This window comes from Salmo salar, chromosome 19 (assembly GCF_965601325.2).
Source record: "Salmo salar chromosome 19, fSalSal1, whole genome shotgun sequence".
Classification (NCBI taxonomy): Eukaryota; Metazoa; Chordata; class Actinopteri; order Salmoniformes; family Salmonidae; genus Salmo; species Salmo salar.
Window position 1 is genome coordinate 70,218,375 of NC_138309.1, and position 27,161 is coordinate 70,245,535.

Genomic DNA, 27,161 nt, shown 5'->3' on the forward strand with positions numbered 1-27,161 from the left:
GGGTGTCTAAATAGCGAGCCCGTGATGCCTGGGCTATGTACTTAGAATATTGCAAAATGTGCTTTCACCAAAAAGCTATTTTAAAATCGGACATATCGAGTGCATAGAGGAGGTCTGTATCTATAATTCTTAAAATAATTGTTATGCTTTTTGTGAACGTTTATCGTGAGTAATTTAGTAAAATGTTAGCGAATTCCCCGGAAGTTTGCGGGGGGTATGCTAGTTCTGAACGTCACATGCTAATGTAAAAAGCTGGTTTTTGATATAAATATGAACTTGATTGAACAAAACATGCATGTATTGTATAACATAATGTCCTAGGGTTGTCATCTGATGAAGATCATCAAAGGTGAGTGCTGCATTTAGCTGTCTTCTGGGTTTTGGTGACATTATATGCTGGCTTGAAAAATGGGTGTCTGATTATTTCTGGCTTGGTACTCTGCTGACATAATCTAATGTTTTGCTTTCGTTGTAAAGCCTTTTTGAAATCGGACAGTGTGGTTAGATTAACGAGAGTCTTGTCTTTAAATAGCTGTAAAATAGTCATATGTTTGAGAAATTGAAGTAATAGGATTTTTAAGGTTTTGAAAATCGCGCCACAGGCTGCCAGTGGCTGTTACGTAGATGGGACGCAAGCGTCCCACCTAGCCCATAGAGGTTAATGACTCCAAACTAAGTGTTTGTAAACTTCCAACTTCAACTGTATATGATTAAATATGAAACTATTTTTGAAAAGATAGAAATGGGATTTTAGTTTTCTAATGAGATAATGGTTTGTCGTGTCTGTTGCACACTAACTAAGCCACGCCCCTTTTGAGGTCAGAGTTCGTGTCAACATGATGGAACCGCCTTTCAGGCCAGAGTGCTTAAAGGGACTCGCTGAGAATTTAAATATTGACCAGAGAACGTGAGGACGTGGTCCACACTTTGAAATGGTTAAAACTACAAGACCAGAAAATAGTAAGACCCTCTGAAACTCTCGACGAGTGAAGAGGGTGAAGACTAGACCAAAACGTGCACAGTCCGCATCTCTGCATGCGGACAATCGACCCAAGACGGGAGGGAAGAACAGGTCCCTCTCACCACCGTGTGGTACATCTGATATATCCATTCTAAGAACACTCCAGAACAAAAGAAGACTACAACTAAGAAGGACATTGTGACCTCTGGTGAACAACCAGAGACGTGCATTGAACTACTTCCTATTGACAGACCAAGTGGTTTCAACAGAGAGACGACAGAGAAAGACATCTACGTGTAAATATATGTTGCATTTCTAATCTGAATGAGCGGTATAAATATTCATATTTACTGTTTCCAAATGTATGTACAATAAGTCCACTCTCTTTGTCTCTCCCGCTCTTTATCTTTCTCCACCCCCTTTCCATTGTGTAACTAGCCGTCATATCTGGTTAGTCCACTAGGGCCTTGTCATTGCATTATGTTAGTAATCAATAACCCATACCGTGTGTGTATGTTTATGTAATTCTTTGTGATTAGTTAGTTAGTTAGTAAATAAATAATTAAGCCAATTTGTGTATCGAGTCATCACTTAGGTTATGGTTCGTGCAGATTTATTAAATCAACGACTTGCAGAATGAGACTAATATAAGGAAATTATTGATTGATGACTGGTATGATATCGATATATTCTTGAGTTCATTCGGGAAATGGTAACTGATTAAATAAACTTTTCTCGTGGTGCCCCAAATTCCTAATGAGTTAATTGCTACATGATTATTTTCATTGAGTAATAATTAAATGTAGTAGGTAATTATTTGATGAATTGCAGTCATCACATTAATGATAGTCATGTCATGACAGAACTAATGATGTTAGGTGTTCAAGGGAATTATGGTGCCTTGACATTATAATAGACATCTTCATCTGACATTATGGTGGAGATGATGTACAGTACCAGTCAAAAGTTTGGACACACCTACTCATTTGAGGGTTTTCTATATTTTTTACTGTTTTCTACATTGTAGAATAATAGTGAAGATATCAAAACTATGAAATAACACATATGAAATCACATTGTAACCAAAAAAGTGTTAAAAAAATGTAAATATATTTTATATTTGAGATTCTTCAAAGTTGCCACCCTTTGCCTTGATGACAGCTTTGCACACTCTTGTCATTCCCTCAACCATCTTCACCTGGAATGCTTTTCCAACAGTCTTGAAGGAGTTCCCACACTTGTTGGCTGCTTTCCCTTCACTCTGCAGTCCAAACCATCTCAATTAGGTTGAAGTCGGGTGATTGTGGAGGCCAGGTCATCTGATGCAGCACTCCATCACTCTCCTTGGTCAAATAGCCCTTACACAGCCTGGAGGTGTGTTGGGTCATTGTCCTGTTGAAAAACTAATTATTGTCCCACTAAGCGCAAACCAGATGGGATGGCATATCTCTGCAGAATGCTGTGGTAGCCATGCTGGTTAAGTGTGCCTTGAATTCTAAATAAATCACTGACAGTGTCACCAGCAAAGCACCCCCACACCATCACACCTCCTCCTTCCTTCACGGTGGGAACCACACTTGCGAAGATCATCTGTTCACCTGCTCTGTGTCTCATAAAGACACAGTGGTTGGAACCAAAAATCTCAAATTTGGACTCATCATACCAAAGGACAGATTTCCACTGGTCTATTGTCCATTGCTGGTGTTTCTTGGCCCAAGTAAGTCTCTTATTCTTATTGGTGTCCTTTAGTAATGGTTTCTTTGCAGCCATTTGACCATGAAGGCCTGATTCACTCAGTGTCCACCGAACAGTTGATATTGAGATGTGTCTGTTACATGAACTCTGTGAAGCATTTATTTGGGCTACAATCTGAGGTGCAGTTAACTGAACTTATCCTCTGCAGCAGAGGTAACTCTGGGTCTTCCTTTCCTGTGGCGGTCCTCATGAGAGCCAGTTTCATCATAGCGGTTGATGGTTTTTTGCAACTGCACTTGAAGAAACTTTCAAAGTACTTGAAATTTCCGTATTGACTGACCTTCCTGTCTTAAAGTAATGATGGACTGTCGTTTCTCTTTGTTATTTGAGCTGTTCTTGCCATAATATGGACTTAGCCCTATTTGGTAAAAGACCATCTTCTGTATACCACCCCTACCTTGTCACAACACAACTGAATGGCTCAAACGCATTAAGAAGGAAAGAAATTCCACTATATAACTTTTAACAAGGCACACCTGTTAATTTAAACGCATTCCAGGTGACTACGTCATGAAGCTGGTTGAGAGAATGCCTAGAGTCTGCAAAGCTGTCATCAAGGCAATGGGTGGCTACTTTGAAGAATCTCAAATATAAAATATATTATTATATTTGTTTTAACATGATTCTATATGTGCTATTTCACAGTTTTGATGTCTTCACTATTATTCTACAACGTAGAAAATAGTACAAATAAAGAAAAACCCTTGAATGAGTAGGTGTGTCCAAACTTTTGACTGGTACTGTACGTGTGCCATTCTGAGGTTGTCTCTCTGTGTCTATGCGTGTCTCTTTGCACGTGTGTGTGTGTCAGCGAGTAAGCAGCGCGTGTCAAGTGAAGCCAGCCCCTACACTGAGGAGCTGAAGCTGGCGGTTACCTGGAACAGAGTGGACATCGCCAAGAGTGAGCTCTTCAATGGAGACATCCACTGGAGGGTGAGACACTCATGTGCCCAATCAACCCCTAGACCCTAGGCCAGGATTCCCCAACTGGCGGCACGCGATCCGAATTCCAAAAGTTTTTTGGGGGGACGTAATAGACTCAAAACACCAGGAAATCAGCTCCAAGTGATATTAATTTAAGAAATGTGTTCCCAAGTATCCCATGCATAATAGAGAGAAGCATGATTGTATACAAATGTAAGCAAAGTTTATTATTATGTTTTAGTCAAACATATCTGTTTGGGCTTCTTGTGGTCAATTTGCCATCTACAAATTGTTTGTAATTATATTCTGGCCCCCTGACCATCTGCACAAGAAAAAGATCGTTGAATGGCCGAATCTAGTTGTTGATCCTGGTTTAGGCCCTATGCACTATTGTGAAAATTCCACCAAGCCTATCAGAAGGCAGGTAGACTTTTTACAATATTGGGTACACAACTCTTCAAATGCTTAAGGTCTAGGAGGATTGAGAAATGGAGGGGATCTAATCGGGACAGGGTTTCTCAATACTTTCACTTTTTTTAAATTATTTTCTCCATAGAGAACTTAGTAGTAAATCATTTCTCTCTTCCAGCCACACAGCCACGAGAGATTAACAACTATAAAATTGATGTGTGAATGCTGATCTTCTGTGCGTGAGCACTGTTTTACAAGTGGCGTGAGTCTGGATGGTCGAGAGAAATAATACACTACTTTAGCCACAAAGGCTTTGGGAGACCCAGCCTGTTCCATCTATACAGCAGCTGTCAAAGACCTGTTCCATCAGATTCAAGTTTATGTGCCATTTCATTGTAGGTTTGGACATACACTGAGTATATAAAACATTAAGAACACCTACTCTTTCCATGACATAGACTGACCAGGTAAATCCAGGTGAAAGCTATGATCCCTTATTGTCACTTGTTAAATCCACTTCAGTTAGTGTAGATGAAGGGGAGACAATTGAGACATGGATTGTGTATGTTTGCCATTCAGAGGATGAATTGGCAAGAGAAAAGATTTAAGTGTCTTTGAACAGGGTTTGATAGTAGGTGCCAGGCACATCGGTTTTTGTCAAGAACTGCAACGCTGCTGGGTTTTTCAAGCTTAACAGTTTCCTGTGTGTATCAAGAATGGTCCACCACCCAAAGGATATCCAGCCAACTTGACACAACTGTGGGAAGCATTGGAGTCAACATAGGCCAGCATCCCTGTGGAACTCTTTCGACATCTTGTAGAGTGCATGCCGGATTAATTGAGGCTGTTCTAAGTGAGGGGGGGAGGGGAGGGGGGCAGTGTAGAGGTCATGATCATCTCATGCACAGTAAGGTAGCTCCCATGACACGGTATTGGTAGACTTCAGTGCTCGTTAGTCAACATAGGAGTGTTAATATTTTTTCATATTTCACACATGTACAAGCGTGTATTGGAAATGTTTTTTTGGCATATCCAAAATCCCCCTAAGACACCCTCGGAAAGTGGGGTCACAGCCCGGGTCTGCCATTAACAATGGCAACCCTGGAGCAAACAGGGTTAAGGGCCTTGCTCAATGGTACATCAACAGATTCTTTACCTTGGTGATTTGAACTAGCAACATTTCGATTACTGGCCCAATGCTCTAACCACTAGGCTACCTGCCGCCCATTGGTATCACGTGGAAGGAAACAAGGGAGGGACTACCTGAAATTGTACAATAAGAAACACGCATTTTTGTTCTGTTACCTCTCACCTTTGACCTCTGAACCTCTCAACCTCCCTAACCCCCCTGCAGTACCAGGACTTGGAGGATTCCATGACGGACGCGTTGGTCAATGACAAGCCACAATTCGTGCGCCTCTTCACCGAGAACGGACTCAACATCCTGGACTACCTGACTTATGGGCGGCTGGAGAGCCTCTACCGCTCGGTGGCCGACAGCTCTCTAGCCTACGTCCTGCTGCAGTGCCGCCTAGGGGAGCGCCAAGGTATAACAGGCTCGCAGACCATGCTGCTGGATGTCTCTCCTGCCAAAGGGTCTGGTGGGCCGCCACGGGGCCGGCGGCCTGCGAATAAGTTCAGTTTATTTGAGGTAAGAGATGTGTTTTTAGTACATTTGTATTAAATGTACTCATTTCAAGTACACTACATATACAGTGCATTCAGAAAGTATTCAGACCCCTTGACTTTTTACACATTTTGTTACAGCCTTATTCTAAAATGCATTCAATTGTTTTTTTCCCCCTCATCAATCTACACACAATACCCCATAATGAAAAAGCAAAAACAGATTAAGACATTTTTGCAAGTTTATTAAAAACAAAAAACAATACAATTGACATATGTATTCAGACCCTTTAGTCAGTATTTTGCTGAAGCACCTTTAGCAGCGATTACAGCCTCGAGTCTTCTTGGGTATGTCGCTACAATCTTGACACACCTTTATTTGGGGAGTTTCTCCCATTCTTCTCTGCAGATCCTCTCAAGCCCTGTTAGGTAGGATGGGGAGCGTCGCTGCACAGCTATTTTCAGGTCTCTTTAGAGATGTTCAATCTGGTTCAAGTCCGGGCTCTAGCTGTGCTCCTCAAGTACATTCAGAGACTTGTCCCGAAGCCACTCCTGCGTTGTGTGCTTAGAGTTGTTGTCCTGTTAGACTGGGGCGAAGGTTCACCTTCCAAGGTCCTGAGCGCTCTGGAGCAGGTTTTCATCAAGGATCTCTCTGTACTTTGCGCCGTTCATCTTTCCCTCGATTCTGCCTTGTCTCCCAGTCCTTGCCGCTGAAAAACATCCTACAGCATGATGCTGCCACCACCATGCTTCACCGGTAGGGATGGTGCCAGGTTTCCTCCAGACGTGACGCTTGGCATTCAGGTCAAAGAGTTCCATCTTGGTTTCATCAGACCAGAGAATCTTGTTTCTCATGTTCTGTTAGTTTTTATGTGCCTCTTGGCAAACTCCAAGCAGGCTGTCATGTGCCTTTTATTGAGGAGTGGCTTCCGTCTGGCCACTCTTCCATAAAGGCCTATTGGTGGAGTGCTGCAGAGATGATTGTCCTTCTGGAAGTGTCTCCCATCTCCACAGAGGACCTCTGGAGCTTTGTCAGAGTGACCATCAGGTTGTTGGTAACCTCCCTAACCAAGGTCCTACTCCCACCGATTTCTCAGTTTGGCTGGGCGGCCAACTCTAGGAAAAGTGTTGGTGGTTCCAAACTTCTTTCATTTAAGAATGATGTTGGCCACTGTGTTCTTGGGGACCTTCAATGCTGCAGACATTTTTTTGGTACCCTTCCCCAGATCTGTGCCTCGACACAATCATCTCTCAGAGCTCTATGGACAATTCCTTCAACCTCATGGCTTGTTTTTTTCTCTAACATGCACTGTCAACTGTGGGACCTTATATAGACAGGAGTGTGCCCTTCCAAATCATGTCCAATCAATTTAATTTACCACAGGTGGACTCCAATCAAGTTGTAGAAACATCTCAAGGATGATCAATGGAAACGAGTTCAATTTTGAGTCTCATGGCAAAAGGTCTGAATACTTAAATAAGGTATTTCTGTTATTTAATTTCATGAATTTGCAGAAAATGTCTAAAAACCTGGTTTCACTTTGTCATTATGGGGTATTGCGTGCAGATTGATGAGAACATTTTATTTATGTTAGATTAATTAAGGCTGTAACCTAAAAAAAAATATTTCCAAATGCTCTGTATAGAAAAGGATGTGGACACCCCTTCAAATTAGTGGATTCGGCTGTTTCAGCCACACCTGTTGCTGACAGGTGTATAAAATTGAGCATCCAGCCATGAAATCTCAATAGACAAACATTGGCAGTAGAATGGCCTTACAGAAGATGCCAACATGTCATATTGTCACATTTCTGCCCTACTAGAGCTGCCCCGGTCAACTGTAAGTGCTGTTATTGTGAAGTGGAAATGTCTAGGAGCAACAACGCCTCAGCCACGAAGTGGAAGGCCACACAAGCTCACAGAATGGAACCACCGAGTGCTGAAGTGTGTTGCACGTAAAAATGGACTGTCCTCGGTTGCAACACTCACTACCAAGTTCCAAACTCACCGGGAGCTTAATGAAATGGGTTTCCATGGCCGAGCAGCCGCACTCATGCCTAAGATCACCACATGCAATGCCAAGCGTCTGCTGGAGTGATGTAAAGCTCGACTCCATTGGACTCTGGAGCAGTGGAAACGCGTGCTCTGGAGTGATGAATCACGCTTCACCATCTGGCAGTCATACCGACAAATCTGGTTTTGGCAGATGCCAGGAGAACACTACCTGCCCCAATGCATAGTGCCGAATGTAACGTTTGGTGGAGGAGGAATAATGGTCTGGGGCTGTTTTTCATGGTTCGGGCTAGGCCCCTTAGTTCCAGTGAAGGGAAATCTTAACGCTACAGCATACATTAACATTCTAGACGATTCTGTGCCTCCAACTTTGTGGCAACAGTTTTGGGAAGGCCCTTTCCTGTTTCAGCATGACATGACAATGCCCTTGTGCACAAAGCTAGGTCCATAGAGAAATGGTTTGTCGAGATCGGTGTGGAAGAACTTTACTGGCCTGCACAGAGCCCTGACCTCAACCCAATCAAACACCTTTTGTATGAATTGGAACGCTGACTGTGAGCCAGGCCTAATCACCCAACATCAGTGCCCCGACCTCACTAATGCTCTTGGCTGAATGGAAACCAGTCCCCGCATCAATATTCCAACATCTAGTGGAAAGCCTTCCCAGAAGAGTGGAGGCTGTTATAGCAGCAAAGGGGGGGCCAACTCCATATTAATGCCAATGATTTTGGAATGAGATGTTCGACGAGCAGGTGTCCACATACTTTCGGTCATGTAGTGTACTTTGGTTGTGTTTGCACTTTTGGGTTCCATTGCACCAGGCAAGCTCAATCAGGTGAATGAACATGAATGCTATTTGAATCTAGTTCTGGAGGGTTAGTTATTTCTGTTAGATCTGGAAATGTTTAGTTGTGGATTATGGCTGTATGAAAACAGCACCTGCTGTTATTTGAAATGGACATGACAAAACATCCCTATGCTTTTAATATGGTTTATCAATCATTCCTCATTCTCCTTTTCTTGTCATATTATCTTCCCCTCTCTATCTTCTCCACCACCCTGTCCTCTCTCCCTTTCTTCTCAGGTGTCGAGAGTCCTGGAGGACTTGATGGGGGATGTGTGTCAGCCATTTTACCACTCGCCACTGGGACTGGAGAACATCTCCTCCCAGAGAAAGGCTCTCAAGGTACTCTCAATCACATAGATTTTCTTCGCTCTTTCTTTCCTTTTGCATAGTTTATTTTTCTTCATTTCCCTCCATTTTCTCCTTGTATTCACTCTTTGTGGGCTTTGTACTTTGATTTGTGTAAATTAAATTGCATATTTGGTCCAAGATACTTAAATTCTTTATTGGAACTCCCCCCAATCATCTCTCTCTCTCTCTCTCTCCCCATCTCGCCGTCCCCCTCACCCTTTCTCTCAGCGTGTGAGTAAGTTGTTGCGGGGCGACTGTGCGTACCAGGACAAGCGCTGTCTCTTTCCCTGGGCTAGTCTCTTTGTCTGGGCTGTGCTGCAGAACCGCAACGACATGGCCGTCTTCTTCTGGGAGATGGCAGGCGAGTCGGTCCTCAGTGCTCTGAGCGGCTGTAAGATCCTACGGGAGCTGTCCAAGCTGGAGAGCGAGACAGAGACCAAGCTGGCCATGAAGGAGCTAGCACAGAGGTTCGAGAACCTGGCTCACGGTGAGACGAGAGGACACCTTTTTTAATAGAAACATGAAAAGTGATAATGGAGAGGATGTTATGTCATTTCGTCCATAATATTATAAAGGTTGAAAAGCGGAAAACAGTGCAGAACCTGGTGTAGTGGTAACACTCCTCGCTCTCATCTCACATGGGACTCCCCGCCGGAGACCAGGGGCTCTATTTTAACAACCCTAACGCAATGGTAAATCTAAGCGCTGTTGGTTGCGCTATACTGTAGGTTTGGGGCTATGCCAGAAATATTGTTGCTATTTTCACAATCATAATTATGGACGCAGTTGCTGAAGGTGGGGCAAAAGGGCTGGGTTTTGAGGAATAAACTATTTGTGGGTGTGTCGTGGCTTGGCCCCTCACTGGCCAATCAAAACCTGCTCCATGGCTAAATAATGTGGTTGCTTCAAGTTTGTATTTACGGTCTTTCATGTATTGCGTTGTCATCAACTCCAATTTGAATGTTAGTCTGTTATAGCCTAGTTCGTTAAATAGCCTGCCCCATATTTACAAAACATATTGAACATGTTTGCAGTCCACGTTGTAATTGCATTGCTTCAATTTGGAAACACATTGTTAAACATATGCTATAGCATTCGCACTGATATATGTGCTAGGCCTACTGTAAATTGCATTCTGTGAACATGCCAAACGTAGTCAATGAGCAAGACTAAATTCACTCGGCTATTGATAAGGCCTAAAAAGACAATGTATAATTCTAATCAAATTCTAATAAAAACAAAACAAAAACTTGTTTTAAATAGGCTAAATACAGTTTCAGACACCATAAATGTTTGCTGTGGGCGTATAATTCAGACAAGGCAATTTAGACTATCTAGGGTTTTACGTATATCCTAACTTGTCACAGGAGCTGGATAAAGATCCAATATAAAGAGAAAGGGGGAATGTCTACTCACCATAATTGTTCCCTATGGGCATATAATTCAGACAAGGCAACTTGCTCCCAAATATGTTTTATAAACATTGGAACCATCTTACAGATCGCATACACACTTCTCCAAAAGTTGCATTGCATGCTTGCCACGGACATTCTCACCATAAAACTAGGACGGTAAATCATGTTCGGTTTTAATAACATTTTAAAACAACAAATGTCAAATGTAACGATATCATAAAATTGCTGTTGAACCAGCCTTCGTTATAGTAGGCCTAAGGTAAAGATAGCCTATAAAGGGCTTGGATTTTGAACATATGAAATGGAAAACAAACAATTGTTACAAGAAAACTTCTAAAGACAAAGTTCACCGATATTCACAGAGGTTCTCATCTCTTGTGTCATGATGGGCATGGACACATGTAGCCTATATCATGGAGGGGATTTTACGCACGTCCAAAACTGGATCTGCATCGCTAAAATAATGTAGGCCTTTAAATCCGTCTCTGTAGATGTATTCAGTAAGTGTTACCAGAGCAGTGAGAGTCGCTCCTTCACCCTGCTGATCAGGAAGTCTCCCGTATGGGGAGGGACCACCTGTCTAAAGATGGGCATGGCTGCCGACGCCCGCCTCTTCTTCAGCCACGATGGAGTACAGGTAGGTCTGTCTGTCTGTCTGTCTGTCTGTCTGTCTGTCTGTCTGTCTGTCTGTATTGTCTGTATTGTCTGTATTGTCTGTATTGTCTGTATTGTCTGTATTGTCTGTATTGTCTGTATTGTCTGTATTGTCTGTGTCTACTTGGCTGGGCTATTCTGCCTTCTAATTAAACAAAACATTTCAACCTGCGCATTCTTTTCACTGTCTGTAATCATATTTCACTGTGTTTTGGATGCTCCAGTGCATAGAATGTAACCATGTACATTTGAAGTTGTATACAGGAGCATAACGGGACATCATTGGCTACAATAGATTGAATAAATTGCAAACCTCGACAACTCTATGTGCCTCCCCTCCAGTCTCTCCTGTCTCAGATCTGGTGGGGGGATATGAAGAGGAGCACGGAGGTGTGGAAACTCCTCCTCACCTTCTTCTGTCCCGTTCTGATGTACACCCAGCTCATCTCCTTCAGGTACCTTTAGTACCTCCTCCACATCCACCTCTGTCTGGGAGTGTCTGTTTTTCTGACCCAGATTAAGCCTAGTCCTTGTTTAAAAGTGAATATCAATTTGTGTTTGGAAAACTCTTTCTTTCTGCGTGCTTTTCTTTCTGCTTCTCCTTCTTATCACTAGCAATGTGTGGGATTAAGTCGCTGATTACGTAAATCATGCATTGATGCCAATGGTTAGGATTTGGCCCTCAGTACCTTAGTTTCAAAGTTATTTATACTTTAAACTCTGTCTTTCACAGGGAATTGGAGGAGCCGGGGAAGCCTGATGAGGTTGCACAGGGTAGAGACAATGACAGCCTTTATGGAGAAACAATTTTCTCCTTCTCTGACATCAAGCACATGTAACTTTCCCTCTAAAAACCTAATTTCATTGTAGTGTGTGTGTTAAATTGTGTATATACTGTATGTCTCACCACGTTTGCTTTCTTGTCTGTTGTCTGCACCTGTTATGTGTTTGCATGTAAATATACCTACTATAACATTTGTTAATATGCAAGTATACAGTGTTTTCCACTAGTGCCGGTTGTCAGCTATACAGCTGATTACAGACTCATTTTCAGCTGGCTACTTTTTCCACTTAAATTAATTAGGCTAATTTTCAATTCACTAGTCAGAAAAAGCTCTGCGGAGCCCTCTCCCGCTAGAATGAACGATATGCATCTAATAGCTCCCGAGTGGCGCAGCAGTCTAAGGCATCTTAGTGCAAGAGGTGTCACTGCAGTCCCTGGTTCAAATCCAGGCTGTATCACATCCGGCCGTGATTGGGAGTCCCGTAGGGCGGTGCACAATTGGCCCTGCGTCGTCTGGGTTTGGGCGGGGTAGGCCGTCATTGTAAATAACAATTTGTTCTTAACCGACTTGCCTAGTTAAATAAAAAAAATTAAAACAAATTGCGATCTATTGATAGGATAGGTGCGTGTCAGTCACTATGTGAGCGATTACAGGGAAACACTACTGGTTTGACAGTCTGCTCTCACTGGGCACACACTGGTTTAATCAACTTTGTTCCCACGTAATTTCAAGGAAATTACGTTGAACCAACATGGAATAGACGTTGAATTGACGTCTGTGCCCAGAATGCTGTCTGTCCCGCCTCCCAGTACCTGGTAACCTGTTGTGTGTGCTGTGGTTGCAGTCAACATTTTTTACATGGAGGGAAAGAGCATGAATTTGCACATCCCATATAATTTGATTGAATTTGTATGTCCCATATATTGTGGTAACAATGAGTCGAAATCCACTATTGTTTGGCTATTGTTTTCTGGCACATTAATTTATTTTGTTTTGCGTGCAGTGTCTGCCATCAACGATGGCACACTGGCCTGGGGCCAGTAAAAACATGCTGGGCTTGTGAATCTTGTCAGCAACTGGCCCGACACGCTATTTGTATTTGAGCAATATGATTGGCCATTCATTCAAGCACCCACCACACTCGCGCGAGTCACAAACCTGTCCAACCTATAGGCCTTGCATGACCCCAATGCATTTAAGAACTACACCATGTCTGGGACAGTAGAAATTCTGTTTGGGCCAGTAGATTTTGGCCTACTGTCCCGACCGGGCCATTGATAAAAAAGTTAACATTGGACCCTGGCGTGTTTCATATGCAGCCATGGAGGGGTGGCACATATGCTCTTTACTCTGCTTTGATTGACGAACAGCAAGCTGGATTAATTTCTTCTAAAAGTTGTCGAACTGACTGAATAAAGTCGATCTCATATATCCTTGCCATTCATAAATCATACAACGCAGTTATATGTCCATGGTATCGCATCAGCATAAGTGAAGTAAAGATGTAGTTTGTATTTTTGATATACAGTGCCTATAGAAAGTCTACACTCCTTTAACTTTTTTTTCACATTTTGCTGCCTTAAAATTAAATCTAAAATAGATTTTCTTTCTCTACAAATCTGCACAACCTGAAAGAAAGTTATAGAACCCCACCCCCCTGAAATATCATAAAGGGATAATTCTCCACCCCTCTGAGTTAATACTTGGTGAAAGCACCTTTGGCATCCAGTACAGCTGTGAATAATTTTAATTAAGATTCTACCAGCTTTACACAAGTCTTAGGGTAATATATATCCAACGTTTTTGTCAAAAAATTGCTCAGCCTCAGTAAATTTGTTTGGGAATCAAACTTTATTTATTTGTCACATGCGCCGAATACAACGTGTAGACTGAAATTCAGGAACACTCAACACCTCTTGGAAGCCATTCTGGTGTGTATTTTACATAACAACTTGTGTAATTCTTAACTTAACTGACTTGCCTAATCCAAAACTAACAATACACTGTATTAATATAGTTTCATTAATTTAAACACAGTACCACAACAAATTCAATAAGGTATTCAATATTTTTGCTGTGAGTTTCGGATGGAATCAAGGCATTAGAATGTACCAAAAGTTAGCAAAATACAGCTTGTTCTGCAAAAATCAAATAGGCACATTTTTCCATTTGGCTGGCTACTCCATGTGCTTGTGGAAAACACTGAGTATGTGAATGGACATCAGTGTAATGCCTCATTGCAATATTATATTTTTACTTCAGTGAACATCATACACAGGGTCCTAATAGTCCCAGATATCCTCTAAAAGGTGAGTAAAATATTATATTCCCTCATATCTCCATTTCCCTATTTTCTCCAATGTCCCTCACTTCTTTTTAGTTGAAGATGGAGCTCCATACACTGCAAATCTACCAAGTCATACAAACCCATCAAGTCATAGGTTCTTAATTGCTACATTTCATCAGCATACTTCAGTTCAGAATGTTGTCTAGCAGGTTTCAACATTCTGCATCATGCTATTATCGATTTTGTGCTTCATGAATGTTTCAAGTTTATCTAAAGTTCTAGTCTTAAAGAGTCTGTTATATGCCTGAAACAGGTCTATTGGTTTTGTAATAGTACAGTAGTACTGGATATAAATGTATGTGTACATTATTATTTTATGTAAATTAGTCTGCAGTAGTTCGTATTTATATGTACATCTTTCTCTGTTTCTTCAGGCACGCCCAACACCCCACCTAAACGTCCTTTTGTGGTATCCCGATGGCGGCAGTTTTGGTTCGCACCCGTCACTTCCTTTTTAGGCAACGTTCTGATGTACTTCCTGTTCCTTCTGCTCTTTGCCTACGTGCTATTGGTGGACTTTAAGCCGCCACCCCCGCGAGGCCCCGCTAGCGCCGAGTGTGTGTTGTACTTCTGGGTGTTCACCATCGTCTGTGAGGAGATCCGAGAGGTGGGAAGAGAAAGATGACTGAAGGACGTGTTTCTCAATCCTGGTCTTAGAGACCCAAAGGGGTGCACATTTTTGTTTTTGCCCTTGCAGCACTAACACACTTGTTTCAACTACTCAACTCATCATCAAGCCTTTAGTTGAATCAGGTGTCTTAGTGCTAGGGAAAAAACAAAAATGTGCACCCCTTTCTGTCACCAGGACCAGGATTGGGTCCCTAGTACCAGGCTATACTGCATTCTTATTGCCCCTGCATAAGAAAATAGCCTGCAGTTGGCGCCAAAGGCAAAAACCCTAACCCTAACTGATATACTGGTGTAGTGTAATGTGTACAGTGTCTACATATGTAATGTTTATATATTATTAACTCTTTATGGCACTTTTAATGCTTGTAAGACTTAATTTAGCTAACTAGCAATATCAATTAGCAATTAGCTATCTAAAGCTGAAGAACATTCGCACATCCAGGTACTTTCCGCAGGTGCTGGAGTTCGTTGGTAATAGATATCACCTGGGCGCATGCGCAGCAGTGTGCAGCGTTTTCCTTTCTGTTTTTCAATTAGTTATCTACGCTCATCCTGGATGACTGGGACTATCTTACAGTAGCTATATGTTCTGACTGGAAGTAACAGTGTTTGATTGACCCATGTCTTCTCTTATCCCAGACGTTCTTAGTGGGTAGCATGATGTGGCGTCAGAGGATGAGGAAGTACGTCCAGGACGTTTGGAACAAGTGTGACCTCACCGCCATCATACTCTTCATCATAGGCCTCACCTGCAGGTGGGCAACAAGATTTCACAGTAGGCTCTTATGTCATAACTGCATGGTCCAGAGATACAGTTGAAGTCGGAGGTTTACATACACTTAGGTTGGAGTCACTAAAACACATTTTTCAACCATTCCACAAATTCCAGTTGGTCAGAAGTTTACATACACTAAGTTGACTGTGCCTTTAAACAGCTTGGAAAATTCCAGAAAATTATGTCATGGCTTTAGAAGCTTCTGATAGGCAAATTGACATCATTTGAATCAATTTGAGGTGTACCTGTGGTTGTATTTGAAGGCCTACCTTCAAACTCAGTGCCTCTTTGCTTGACATCATGGGAAAATCAAAAGAAATCAGCCAGGACCTCAGAAAAAAATTGTAGACCTCCACAAGTCTGGTTCATCCTTGGGTGCAATTTCCAAACGCCTGAAGGTACCACGTTCATCTGTACAAACAATAGTACGCAAGTATAAACACCATGGGACAATGCAGCCGTCATACCGGTCAGGAAGGAGACGCGTTCTGTCTCCTAGAGATGAACGTACTTTGGTGGGAAAAGTGCAAAGCAATCCCAGAACAACAGCAAAAAACCTTGTGAAGATGCTGGAGGAAACAGGTACAAACGTATCTATATCCACAGTAAAACGAGTCCTATATAGACATAACCTGAAATACTGCTCAGCAAGGAAGAAGCCCCTGCTCCAAAACCGCCATAAAAAAGCCAGACTACGGTTTGCAACTGCACATGGGGACAAAGATCATACTTTTTGAAGAAATGTCCACTGGTCTGATGAAACAAAAATAGAACTTTTTGGCCAAAATACCATCGTTATGTTTGGAGGAAAAAGGGGGAGGCTTGCAAGCCGAAGAACACCATCCCAACCGTGAAGCATGGGGGTTGGCAGCATCATGTTGTAGGGGTACTTTACTGCAGGAGGGACTGATGCACTTCACAAAATAGATGGCATTATGAGGGAGGAAATGTATGTAGATATATTGAAGCAACATCTCAAGACATCAGTCAGGAAGTTAAAGCTTGGTCGCAAATAGGTCTTCCAAATGGACAATGACCCCAAGCATACTTCCAAAGTTGTGGCAAAATGGCTTAAGGACAACAAAGTCAAGGTATTGGAGCGGCCATCACAAAGCCCTGACCTCAGTCCTATAGAAAATTTGTGGGCAGAACTGAAAAAGCGTGTGCGAGCAAGGAGGCCTACAAACCTGACTCAGTTACACCAGCTCTGTCAGGAGGAATGGGCCAAAATTCCCCCAACTTATTGTGGGAAGCTTATGGAAGGCTACCCAAAATGTTTGACCCAAGGTAAGCAATTTAAAGGCAATGATACCAAATACTAATTTAGTGTATGTAAACTTCTGACCCACTGGGAATGTGATGAAAGAAATAAAAGCAGAAAATAAATCATTCTCTCTACTATTATTTCACATTCTTAAATTAAAGTGGTGATCCTAACTGACCTAAGACAGGGAATATTTACTAGGATTAAATGTCAGGAAATGTGAAAAACTGAGTTCAAATGTATTTGGCTAAGGTGTATGGAAACTTCCGACTTCAACTATATAGGCCCTGTTTGAATACTTAAAAAATACACCCTTCTTTCCTTGAGCAAATCGCTGATCTGATGCAGTAAGTTTGGTAGAAGCAATGGGGTGGACACCATATTTGAACTTATCATCTCACTTATAGGTTAGGTTACCTAAAGGAAAAGACGAAGGAACGATTCATGTTTAAGGTATACAAACATGGCCAATGTCTAACAATATAAACTGGGAGTTATCAGTTTGTTGTCATCCGTCATGGTATCATTCTCTGATCATGGGGGAAAAAAATACGAAAGGAGCCACACAGTTATACCCCTCTTATTCATAATGCACATAAACAGGCCTGTATTCACAAGTGTTGCTGATTATGTGCTGATTATCGGATCAATTTTGCCTTTCAGACCGTAATGATTAAGATTATATGGACAGGGTGGACCTGATCCTTGATCAGCACTCCTTACCCTAAAACGGGAACGTTTCTTCATATGGATATTGATGGACAGTAGAGGGTTATTTTGTCCTTGGGACCAAATTATACTCCCACATGGTTCAGTGTGCTATGAATGTTGAATTCCAAATCAAGCTAACACTCCCTAGACACTCCTGCAGATATTAGAGAAATGGTTAGGTTAAAGCAATATAATAATTGCCTCACCATATTGCTTACACCTATCCACTATTTTCTGCTTTACAGGAGTGTCCTGGTGTATTTGGAATTAAGCACCACTCTTTTCGTCTGAACAGTGTCATATACATTTGTTCACACCGTAGGAAAACTTAACTTATTTGACAAGTTGTCCGTCAATGTGACGGGGGAGAGGGGTGGGCCTGGAAACAGGAGATAAAGGTGTGTCGAGACATGGGTTTGAATCTTGACACATGAAAAGTGGGATGTATACGGAGGGTACTGGGCAACAGAAGACGAACAGCAGAGGGGCAAATTAAATGGGGAAAGGGCAGATAAACGGGGGGGAAAGTTTGCGGGACTCCACCCGGAGGGTGTGGTGGTTAATGTCTTTACTATCAAATGAGGAGAGACAAACTTATCACACAAGTCAGAGTTATACTTAAACTAAATCTTTAATAGTGAGAGCTTTGCAATGGCTTGTCGACGAATCACAGTTTCTGATGATCCGTTGAGAGTGCCAAGACAAAAGTACAAAGGTCTTTTATAGCCAAGATACACCACTTTTAACCTACATGACGAACAACAGATATATAGAATGGGTCACAAGGTTAAGATGCGTATGAAAGATACCTATAATACATAGCAGACAGTATCTGCTGTGTCAACAGTTTTCATTGTATAGACCAGTGGCCCTCCAGTGGACTTCTGGCCCTCCGACTCCAAACTGGAACCATCTCTCCCTGGTACGGTATAGAACAGAAACATTAACTCATGCTCTGGAATGCTCTTTATCTCAGTGTTATCTCCCAGAGGCCCATCCTCAGTAGAACACACACACACAATAGTTAACCTCTTGGGGCTAGGTGGGACGCTAGCGTGCCACCTGTGGTGCACTCCATCAACAGCAGGTGCATTTCAAGAGCGGCAAATTTGAATCCAAATAAATGTCAAAATTCAAATTTTTCAAAAATACAACTATGTTACACCATTTGAAAGATAAACATCTCCTTAATCTAACCACGTTTTACGATTTCAAAAAGGTTTTACGGCGAAAGCATAAATTTAGAGTATGTTAGGACAGTACATTTACAAGAGTTGTGTGTAATGTTTTGTCAAGTCAAAGACAGGGTCACCAAAACCATAAAACCAGCTAAAATGATACACTAACCTTTTACAATCTCCATCAGATGACACTCCTAGGACATTATGTTAGACAATGCATGCATTTTTAGTTCTATCAAGTTCATATTTATATACAAAAACAGCGTTTTACTATGGCATTGATGTTGAGGAAATCGTTTCCCTCCAATAACCGGCAGTCAAGTCAGCGTCACAAATTAAATAATTAAAATTAGAAAACATTGGTAAAATATTATATTGTCATTTAAAGAATTATAGATTTACATCTTTTGAACGCAATCAACTTGCCAGATTTAAAAATAACCTTACTGGGAAATCACACTTTGCAATAATCTGAGCACTGTGCCCAGAAAAATACGCGTTGCGATACAGACTAGACGTCATGTTGGGGAGATCTAAAATCGAAAATACTATGTAAATAATCCATTACCTTTGATTCTCTTCATCAGATGTCACTTCCAGGTATCACAGGTCCATAACGAATGTAGTTTTGTTCAAAAAAGCTCATCATTTATGTCCAAAAATCTCCGTCTCGTTAGCACATGATGTAAGCCAGCCGGACTTCTCGTCATGAACGAGGGGAAAAAATATATTTCCGTTCGTTCAAACATGTCAAACGTTGTATAGCATAAATCATTAGGGCCTTTTTTAACCAGAACATGAATAATATTCAAGGTGGACGAATGCATAGCCTTTTATAACGTATTGGAACGAGGGTACCCAACATGAAGTAGCGCGCCAGGTGTCTAATGGGACATCACCGTTCCATGGCTCTTGTTCGGTCAGATCTCCCTCCAGAAGACTCAAAACACTTTGTAAAGGCTGGTGACATCTAGTGGAAGCAATAGGAAGTGCCAAAATATTCCTAAACCCCTGTGTTTTTCAATGGGATAGGTTTAAAGTCAATACAACACATCAGGTATCCACTTCCTGTCAGAAAATGTCTCAGGGTTTTGCCTGCCAAATGAGTTCTGTTATACTCACAGACACCATTCAAACAGTTTTGGAAACTTTAGAGTGTTTTCTATCCATATATAATAAGTATATGCATATTCTAGTTACTGGGTAGGATTAGTAACCAGATTAAATCGGGTACATTTTTTTTATCCAGACGTGCAAATGCTGCCCCCTAGACCCAACAGGTTAACAGAATACTCTATTCTGTTGAATAAAACAACCATTTGATGCAATAAAAGTATTATAACATATTCTTGCAATTTTACCACCATAAGGGGCAGATACCAGGGGGACAGCCATTCCTTCGGTCCGAGACGATACCGAGGAGCCAGGGTCCGGTGGCAGTCCGCTTGTTGATACCTGGAGGGGGTCTTGAGAAGCGCCGACTGGGCTCTCTACCAGGTACGACAACAAACATCATCTGGGCCGAAGGTATGCCGACCTCTTGCTCAGGGAAGAGCGGGGCCTGATAACCCAGGGAACATTCAAAGGGCGAGAGACCCATGGCAGAGCAAAGAAGGGTGTTGCGAGCGCATTCGACCCACACTAGTTGCTGGCTCCAGGTGGTGGGGATGGCGGAGACCAGGCAGCGAAGAGTCGTCTCCAGGTCTTGGTTGGCTCGCTCCGACTAGCCGTTGGACTGGGGGTGGAACCCGGAGGACAGGCTGGCCGACGACCCAATGAGTGTGTAGAACGCCTTCCAGAACCAGGACGAGAACCAAGGACCCCCCGGTCGGAGACCACGTCCACTGGGAGGCCATGGATCCGGAAGATGTGCTGCACCATGAGCTGGGCCGTCTCTTTGGCAGAGGGTAGCTTAGGGAGAGGAATGAAGTGGGTGGCTTTGGAAAAACGGTCCATTAATGTCAGGATGGCGGTGTTGCATCAGACGGGGGGAGACCCATGACAAAGTCCAGGGATATGTGAGACCAGGGACAGTGAGGGACAGGCAGAGGTTGAAGGAGACCAGCCGAAGCTTTTTGAGGAGTCTTGTTCTGCGCACAGATCGTGCATGTCAGGAACCATGGTAGGCCACCAAAAGCGTTGTCGCACAAAGACCAGGGTCCGATGGGCGCCCAGGTGGCAGGCAAGCCTGGAGGAGGGGGCCCACTCCAGGACAGAGTAGTGGACCGCGTCAGGAGCAAACATCTGTTTATCTGGGCCCCCCCGGGGTTCGGCTGGGGACGCTGCACCTCACAAACGTGCTTCCCTATTCTGTGCCGTCGCCAGGCATGAGGTGGGAAGGGTGGTCTCGGGTTCCAGGGTAGTAGCCGTGGGGCTATAGTGGCATGAAAGCTCATCCGGTTTGACATTCTTGGATCCCGGGCGATAGGAGAGGGAGAAGTTGAACCGGGTGAAAAGCAGGGGCCACCTAGCTTTCCTGGAATTGAGACGCTTGGCAGTGTGGAGATATTCCAGGTTCTTGTGATTGGTCCACACAACGAACGGATGTTCTGCCCCCTCCAGCCAGTGCCTCCACTCCTTCAACGCCATCTTCACTGTGAGAAGCTCATGATTTCCCACATCGTAGCTCCTCTCCGTGGCGTTCAGGCGATGGGAGAAGGCGGCGCAGGGATGTAACTTGAGGTCCAGGGCAGAACGCTGGGACAAGACAGCCCACTCCGACATCCGAAGCATCGGCCTCCACCACGAACTGGCTGGACGGGTCAGGTTGAACCAAGATGGGAGCTGTGGTGAAACGGTGTTTGAGATCCCGGAACGCCCGGTCAGCAGCTGGGGACCACTTGAAAGGAACCTTGGGAGAGGTGAGTGCAGAGAGGGGGGAGCTGGATAATGCGGCGATAAAAGTTGCCAAATCCCAGGAAACGTTGCAGCTGCACCCTGGACGTGGGCTGGGGCCAATCCACCACCGCTCTCATCTTCCCGGGATCCATCTGTCTGCAGCGATGATGTAACCCTGGAAGGGGATGGTGGAGCGATGGGATTCGCACTTCTCTGCTTTCACAAAAAGCTGGTTCTCCAGGAGGCGTTGGAGAACATGTCAGACGTGGAGCACGTGTTATTGGGCTGAGCGGGAGAAGACGAGAATGTCGTCAAGGTAGACGAAGACGAACCGGTTCAACATGTCGCGGAGAACATCATTAACCAGAGCCTGGAACACAGCTGGGGCGTTGGTAATGCCAAATGGCATGAACAGATACTCGTAGTGACCGCTGACCATGTTGAAGGCAGTCTTCCACTCGTCCCTATCCAGCATCTGCATCAGGTGCTAAGCATTCTATAGGTCCAGCTTGGAGAACACGGTGGCCCCCTGGAGCGGCTCGAAGGCCGAGGAGATGAGTGGAAGCAAGTAGCGGTTCTTCACAGTGATGTCATTGAGGCCCCGGTAGTCGTTGCATGGGCGCAGGGTTTTGTCCAACTTCTTCACAAATGCGAACCCTGCGCAGGCGAGGGAGGCAGAAGGATGGATGAACCCTGCAGCTAGGGAGTCCTCAATGTAGGTCTCCATAGCTTTGGTCTCCGGACCCGACAGAGAGTACAGTTGTCCCCGGGGCGGAGTGGTGCCTGCAAGAAGGTCAATCCTGCAGTCATAGGGTCAGTGTGGTGGAAGCGAAATGGCCCGGGCCTTACTGAACACCCCCCGGAGGTCCTGATACTCTGCGGGAATGGCGGAGAGGTCCGGGGCAACTTCTGAGCCCCCAGGAAGATGTTCCGGGGCAGTCTGCACTGACTTCATGCAATGAGCATGACAGAACGGACTCCAGCCCATGATGGCACCAGCAGACTAGTCAATAGGGGATTGTGTCGCTGGAGCCAGAGAATCCCAATACCACGGGAACCTGAGGAGGCTTAATGAGCAGGAATGTATCATCTCGCTGTGGTTCCCTGACACAGTTAGGTTGATGGGGTTGGTATTGTGGGTGACCCGGCCTATAGAGGTATGCCCGTCCAGCGCTCTAACGTCCATGGGAATAGAGAGGGGCCGAGTGGTTTACGGACGCCAGGGTAGCATCCATAAAGCCCTTATCGGCCCCAGAGTCTATGAGTACCAAGAGAGATTTCGATTGATTCCCACACAGCAAAATGGCATGAAAAGGGGTGCGAGTAAGGGAAGAGGAAATGTTCTCCGTATGGCCCACCAGAGTACTCGCTCCTACCGGTGAGCCTGGTCTTTTAGTGGACAGGTGGAGACGAAATGACAAGCAGTCCCGCAATACAGGCAGCTCTTAGTGTGAAGCCTGTATAGCCATTCGTCTGGAGATAGCCTAGCTCTGCCAAGTTGAATCAGCAGACTTCGGAGACTCTCGGTGGAGCTCGGATAGCCTCGGGTTCTCTCGGCAACGGAGCCGTCGGGGACTTCTAGGATGCCTCGGAGGCGAGGTAGAATCCTTGCGCGGGCAAGTGAAATCAAATCTCCTCTCCTTCCTTCTTTCCCATAGTCGCCCATTTAGCTGAATGGTCAAGGCGATGAGCGAGTCGAGATCCGTTGGTAGTTTCCGGGAAGCAAGCTTGTCCTTTACTTCCTCCGAAACTCCGTGCAGGAACATGTCGAACAGCGCTTCCAGGTTCCAGGCACTCTCAGCTGGCAACGTGCAGAAATCCACCGCATAGTCTGCCACACTGGCAATGGAGCATCGAAAACTTTCCTTACCTCTGCCATAAACTCCTCCAGACTGAAGCATACGGCCGACTGTTGTTCCCATACTGCCGTAGCCCAGGTGAGAGCCCTCCCAGACATTAGCATGATGAGGTACGCTATCTTAGAGCAGTCAGAGAGGAAGGAGTTGGGCTGCAGCTCGAGGATGAGGGAATAATGAGCGAGAAACGCCCGACAGGTGCCCGACGAATCGTTCCAGGGTTCCCGGGAAACCGGGGTGGCCGGGGAGGTGGTGCTGCTATCAGCCGGGTTACTGAGGGACTGGGAGGTTAGCGTTGTGGTAGGCTGCCTAACAAACAACCCGCAGAATTGCTCCAGCAATGTGTTCAATGCTCGGTCATGGCGCTCGGCCAAGGTCTGGAACCCTTCCATCAGACCACGAAGCAACTGCTTGTGCCTTCCAATAGTGGCTCCTTGGGAGGAGATTGTGTTGCGAAGCTGGTCCGAGTCTGCTGGGTCAGTCATGGCCAGTTCGTACTATCACGTTTTAGGGAAGACCCAGATGCAGACAGTGTTAAAGTAACAGAAGGTTATTACTAGAACAGGGGCAGGCAAAACAACAGGTTAAGGGCAGGCAGATGTTGGTAATCCAGATCAGAGTCCAAAAGGTATAGAACGGCAGTCAGGGTCAGGGCAGGCAGAATGGTCAGAACCGGGAAAACTAGAAAACAGGAACTAGAAACAGACAGGCACAAGGGAAAAACGCTGGTAGGCTTGAAGAACTGGCAACAGTCAAACCGAGAACACAGTTATAAATACACTGGGGATAATGGGGAAGATGGGTGACACCTCGAGGGGGGTGGAGACAAGCTACTTTGCAACTACTTAGCATGTTAGCTAACCCTTCCCCAAACCCTAACACTAACTTTAACCCTTTTAGCTAACCCTTCCCCTAACCTTAACCCTTTAACCTAACTCTTAAACTTAACCCTAACCTTAATCCTAACCCCTAGCGTAGCTAACCTTAGCTAATTAGCTAGAATTTGTAACACATAATACACTAGGCAAATTCGTAACATATTGTACGTTTTGCATTTAGTAACATATTGTACTTTTAGCAAATTTGTTACATATAATATGAATTGTAATTCGTAACATATACGAAATGGGTGATGAACATCCACAAATTAATACATACCATACTAAACGTAGCATATACTATTGTAAATGGAGTGTCCGGTTTATGTACAGAATAATACGAAATGCTCTCCTTTTCACACATCATCTGATCCAGCAAATAATTTTCCAAATGACAGTCAAGTGAAGAACAGCTGTTGTGATTGAGCATGCAATGCAACAGTCCTAGTGCTGGAAAAAGGAATGTTCATGAGGAATGTCCAGAATATTTTGGTGTCTCATTTGTTGGATCTAATATCCCTAGTGAATTGATGTTGGTCATCTGTTGTTGTCTGCTTGATTTACAACAAGGTCTCATTAGATTTAACAGAGAAAGAAAGCATCAAGGTATTGTGTTCATGTTTTCATATGTTTTTGTGCCTCGGATTGGACACCAAGTCTAGTGTGTGCAATTCTGTAGATAGAATATTGCGCAACACCCAATGCTATTCCTACAAATTATTTTGGATATAATGACAACAAATTTCATAGCCTAGTGGCCTTATTCACAATATCATCTGGTAATGAAATAACATGACACATTTAAACAATATAAGGGGCATGCAATTTTAAACAATACAAGGGGCTTGAAGTTGCCTACTTGAATTTGGAGCTTAGAAATTCAAGTACTGGAATAGGCCTACCTGCGTGAAAAGACTAATTATTGTAGGCAATTTATAAATTCTGCTGCTCCCTTATAATTATCTGTGATTTGGCCACTTTCGTTTGATTCCCGCCGCTTCAATTGAAGGGTGTTGTGCTACTCTGTTGCGTCAAACCACGTGCTGTTATTATGAGGACGACAACATCTAATGTTAGCTTCAACTTTGCTTTCCATTACAAATCCTTCTGCTTAAAAAGTAACCTGGTTTTTCGTCACTTTATCATTATATAAACAGTGAAGGTGAGATTCAAATGGTGCGATTAATGCTACCGCTATTCATGGATTTATTATGTGTGCCTGCGTCTGCCACATAGGCTACAGAAAAATCGTCATGCATGTATCCAATCTATTTAGTCAGGCAATGTCCACATTATTCTTACATATTTTAGAATGTAATTATAATTGAAATATCAATACATTGGCAAAGCCCCCCCCCCAAAAAAATTCTTAAAGTGGTATTGGGCTTTTTTTATTTTTTTTATACTTTTTGCATGCTTTTTGTGGGGATGGGTTCTATTTTAGGCCCTATATGTACAAGTATATAAATTATACAAATGTATAACATCGAGGTCCTTGAAAATTACAATTAAGAGCTTGAAAAAGTCTCTGAAAGTCTTTGAATTTGACTTGCCAATGTCTGTATGAACCCTGCTTTAACGGATGTATAGTCCTAGGCCTATGCTGTTGTATAGGTGGAGTTATGGGTCAATTTGCATGTATTCACTTTTATTCCTCTAAGTACACATGTGGAACTGCATGAAAATCCTTTTTATTTTATTTTTCAAATTATTTAGAAATGTTGATCCCAATGTCACACATTGGCCCCATTATTTATAGAAAGACCTTGATGAATATACTTACATTTGCTCTACTGTGTGTGTGCATGAGTGTGCGTGCGTTTGTGTGCATGTGCATACTTTACGTATATGTTTGTTTGTGTGTGTCACTGTGTCTGTCTTTATGTGTGTCTTTGTGTATTTGTGTGTATGTATGCATTTGTGTGCGTGGGTCAGAATGTTCCAGTGGTCCTATGAGTTTGGGCGAGCAGTCCTGTGTGTGGACTACATGGTCTTCACACTTCATCTCATCCACATCTTCGCCATTCACAAACAACTGGGGCCAAAGATCATCATCGTCGGCAAGATGGTGAGACTTACTGAAGCAACAAAATGAGACATGACTATGGCTGGGTTGTGTTCAGTTATTTGAAAAAAACGTTTTGGAATGGAGTGGTTTGAGGTGTGATTTGAGGTTTGAGGTGTGAAGATAAGCACATCCATAAAAACCTTTCTCAGGTGCTTGATCCGAGAGGATAACATGCACCAAAAAATATAAATCTGCACACTGGTATGATGCTCCCCAAGTGTTTAATGGTCTAGGTAAAGACCCTTGTTGGGTAGAAACGTTGCCCTTTTCTCATTTAACACTGTGGGACCATCATACCAACGTGTTCAATAGGAACACAGATTTAGATTTTCTGCACTCCCTCTTGTCTCACTCAGTAACTTTCCATACACCTAGTTCATATCCACTCTCCATTGACCCCTTATACATGTAAAGTAATCAGCAAGTTCTAGTATGGTAACATGAATAAGTATATTTCAAGCTAGAATCCAACAGAGCTTATTTAGAGTTTAAGCATAGGCCTATATATAGTGCATTCAGAAAGTTTTCAGACCCCCTTTTCAGACTTTTTCCCCCCAAAATTATGTTACAGCCTTATTCTAAAATAGTTTTTTTCTCTCATCAATCTACACACAATACCGCCTAATAACGAATCAAAAACAGGTTTGTTGAATTTGGAGTACATTTATATATATATAAAAAAACTGAAATATAACATTTACATAAGTATTCAGACCCTTTACTCAGTACTTTGTTGAAGCACCTTTGGCAGCGATTACAGCCTCGAGTCTTTTTGGGTATGACGCTACAAGCTTGGCACACCTGTATTTGGGGAGTTTCTCCCATTCTTTTCTACAGATCCTCTCAAGCTCTGTCAGGTTGGATGGGGAGCGTC

The 27,161-nt window shown here is 43.4% G+C and overlaps 1 protein-coding gene across 5 annotated transcripts in view; it reads left to right on the plus strand.

Annotated features, from left to right (window-relative positions):
• The window catches only part of LOC106579418 (transient receptor potential cation channel subfamily M member 4), a 119,407-nt gene that overhangs the window by 47,859 nt on the left and 44,387 nt on the right, over window positions 1-27,161 (plus strand). For all 5 annotated transcript variants that reach the window (XR_006760774.2, XM_014159313.3, XM_014159312.3 and 2 more), the window contains exons 10-20: window positions 3,528-3,649; window positions 5,406-5,702; window positions 8,775-8,876; window positions 9,114-9,372; window positions 10,792-10,937; window positions 11,297-11,409; window positions 11,688-11,789; window positions 14,002-14,048; window positions 14,461-14,693; window positions 15,356-15,471; window positions 26,155-26,287. Coding sequence is in view for 4 of the 5 variants with exons in the window: in XM_014159313.3 (XP_014014788.3) it covers window positions 3,528-3,649; window positions 5,406-5,702; window positions 8,775-8,876; window positions 9,114-9,372; window positions 10,792-10,937; window positions 11,297-11,409; window positions 11,688-11,789; window positions 14,002-14,048; window positions 14,461-14,693; window positions 15,356-15,471; window positions 26,155-26,287 (1,670 nt within the window). In the remaining variant the exon portion in view is untranslated. The remainder of the gene's footprint in view (window positions 1-3,527; window positions 3,650-5,405; window positions 5,703-8,774; window positions 8,877-9,113; window positions 9,373-10,791; window positions 10,938-11,296; window positions 11,410-11,687; window positions 11,790-14,001; window positions 14,049-14,460; window positions 14,694-15,355; window positions 15,472-26,154; window positions 26,288-27,161) is intronic.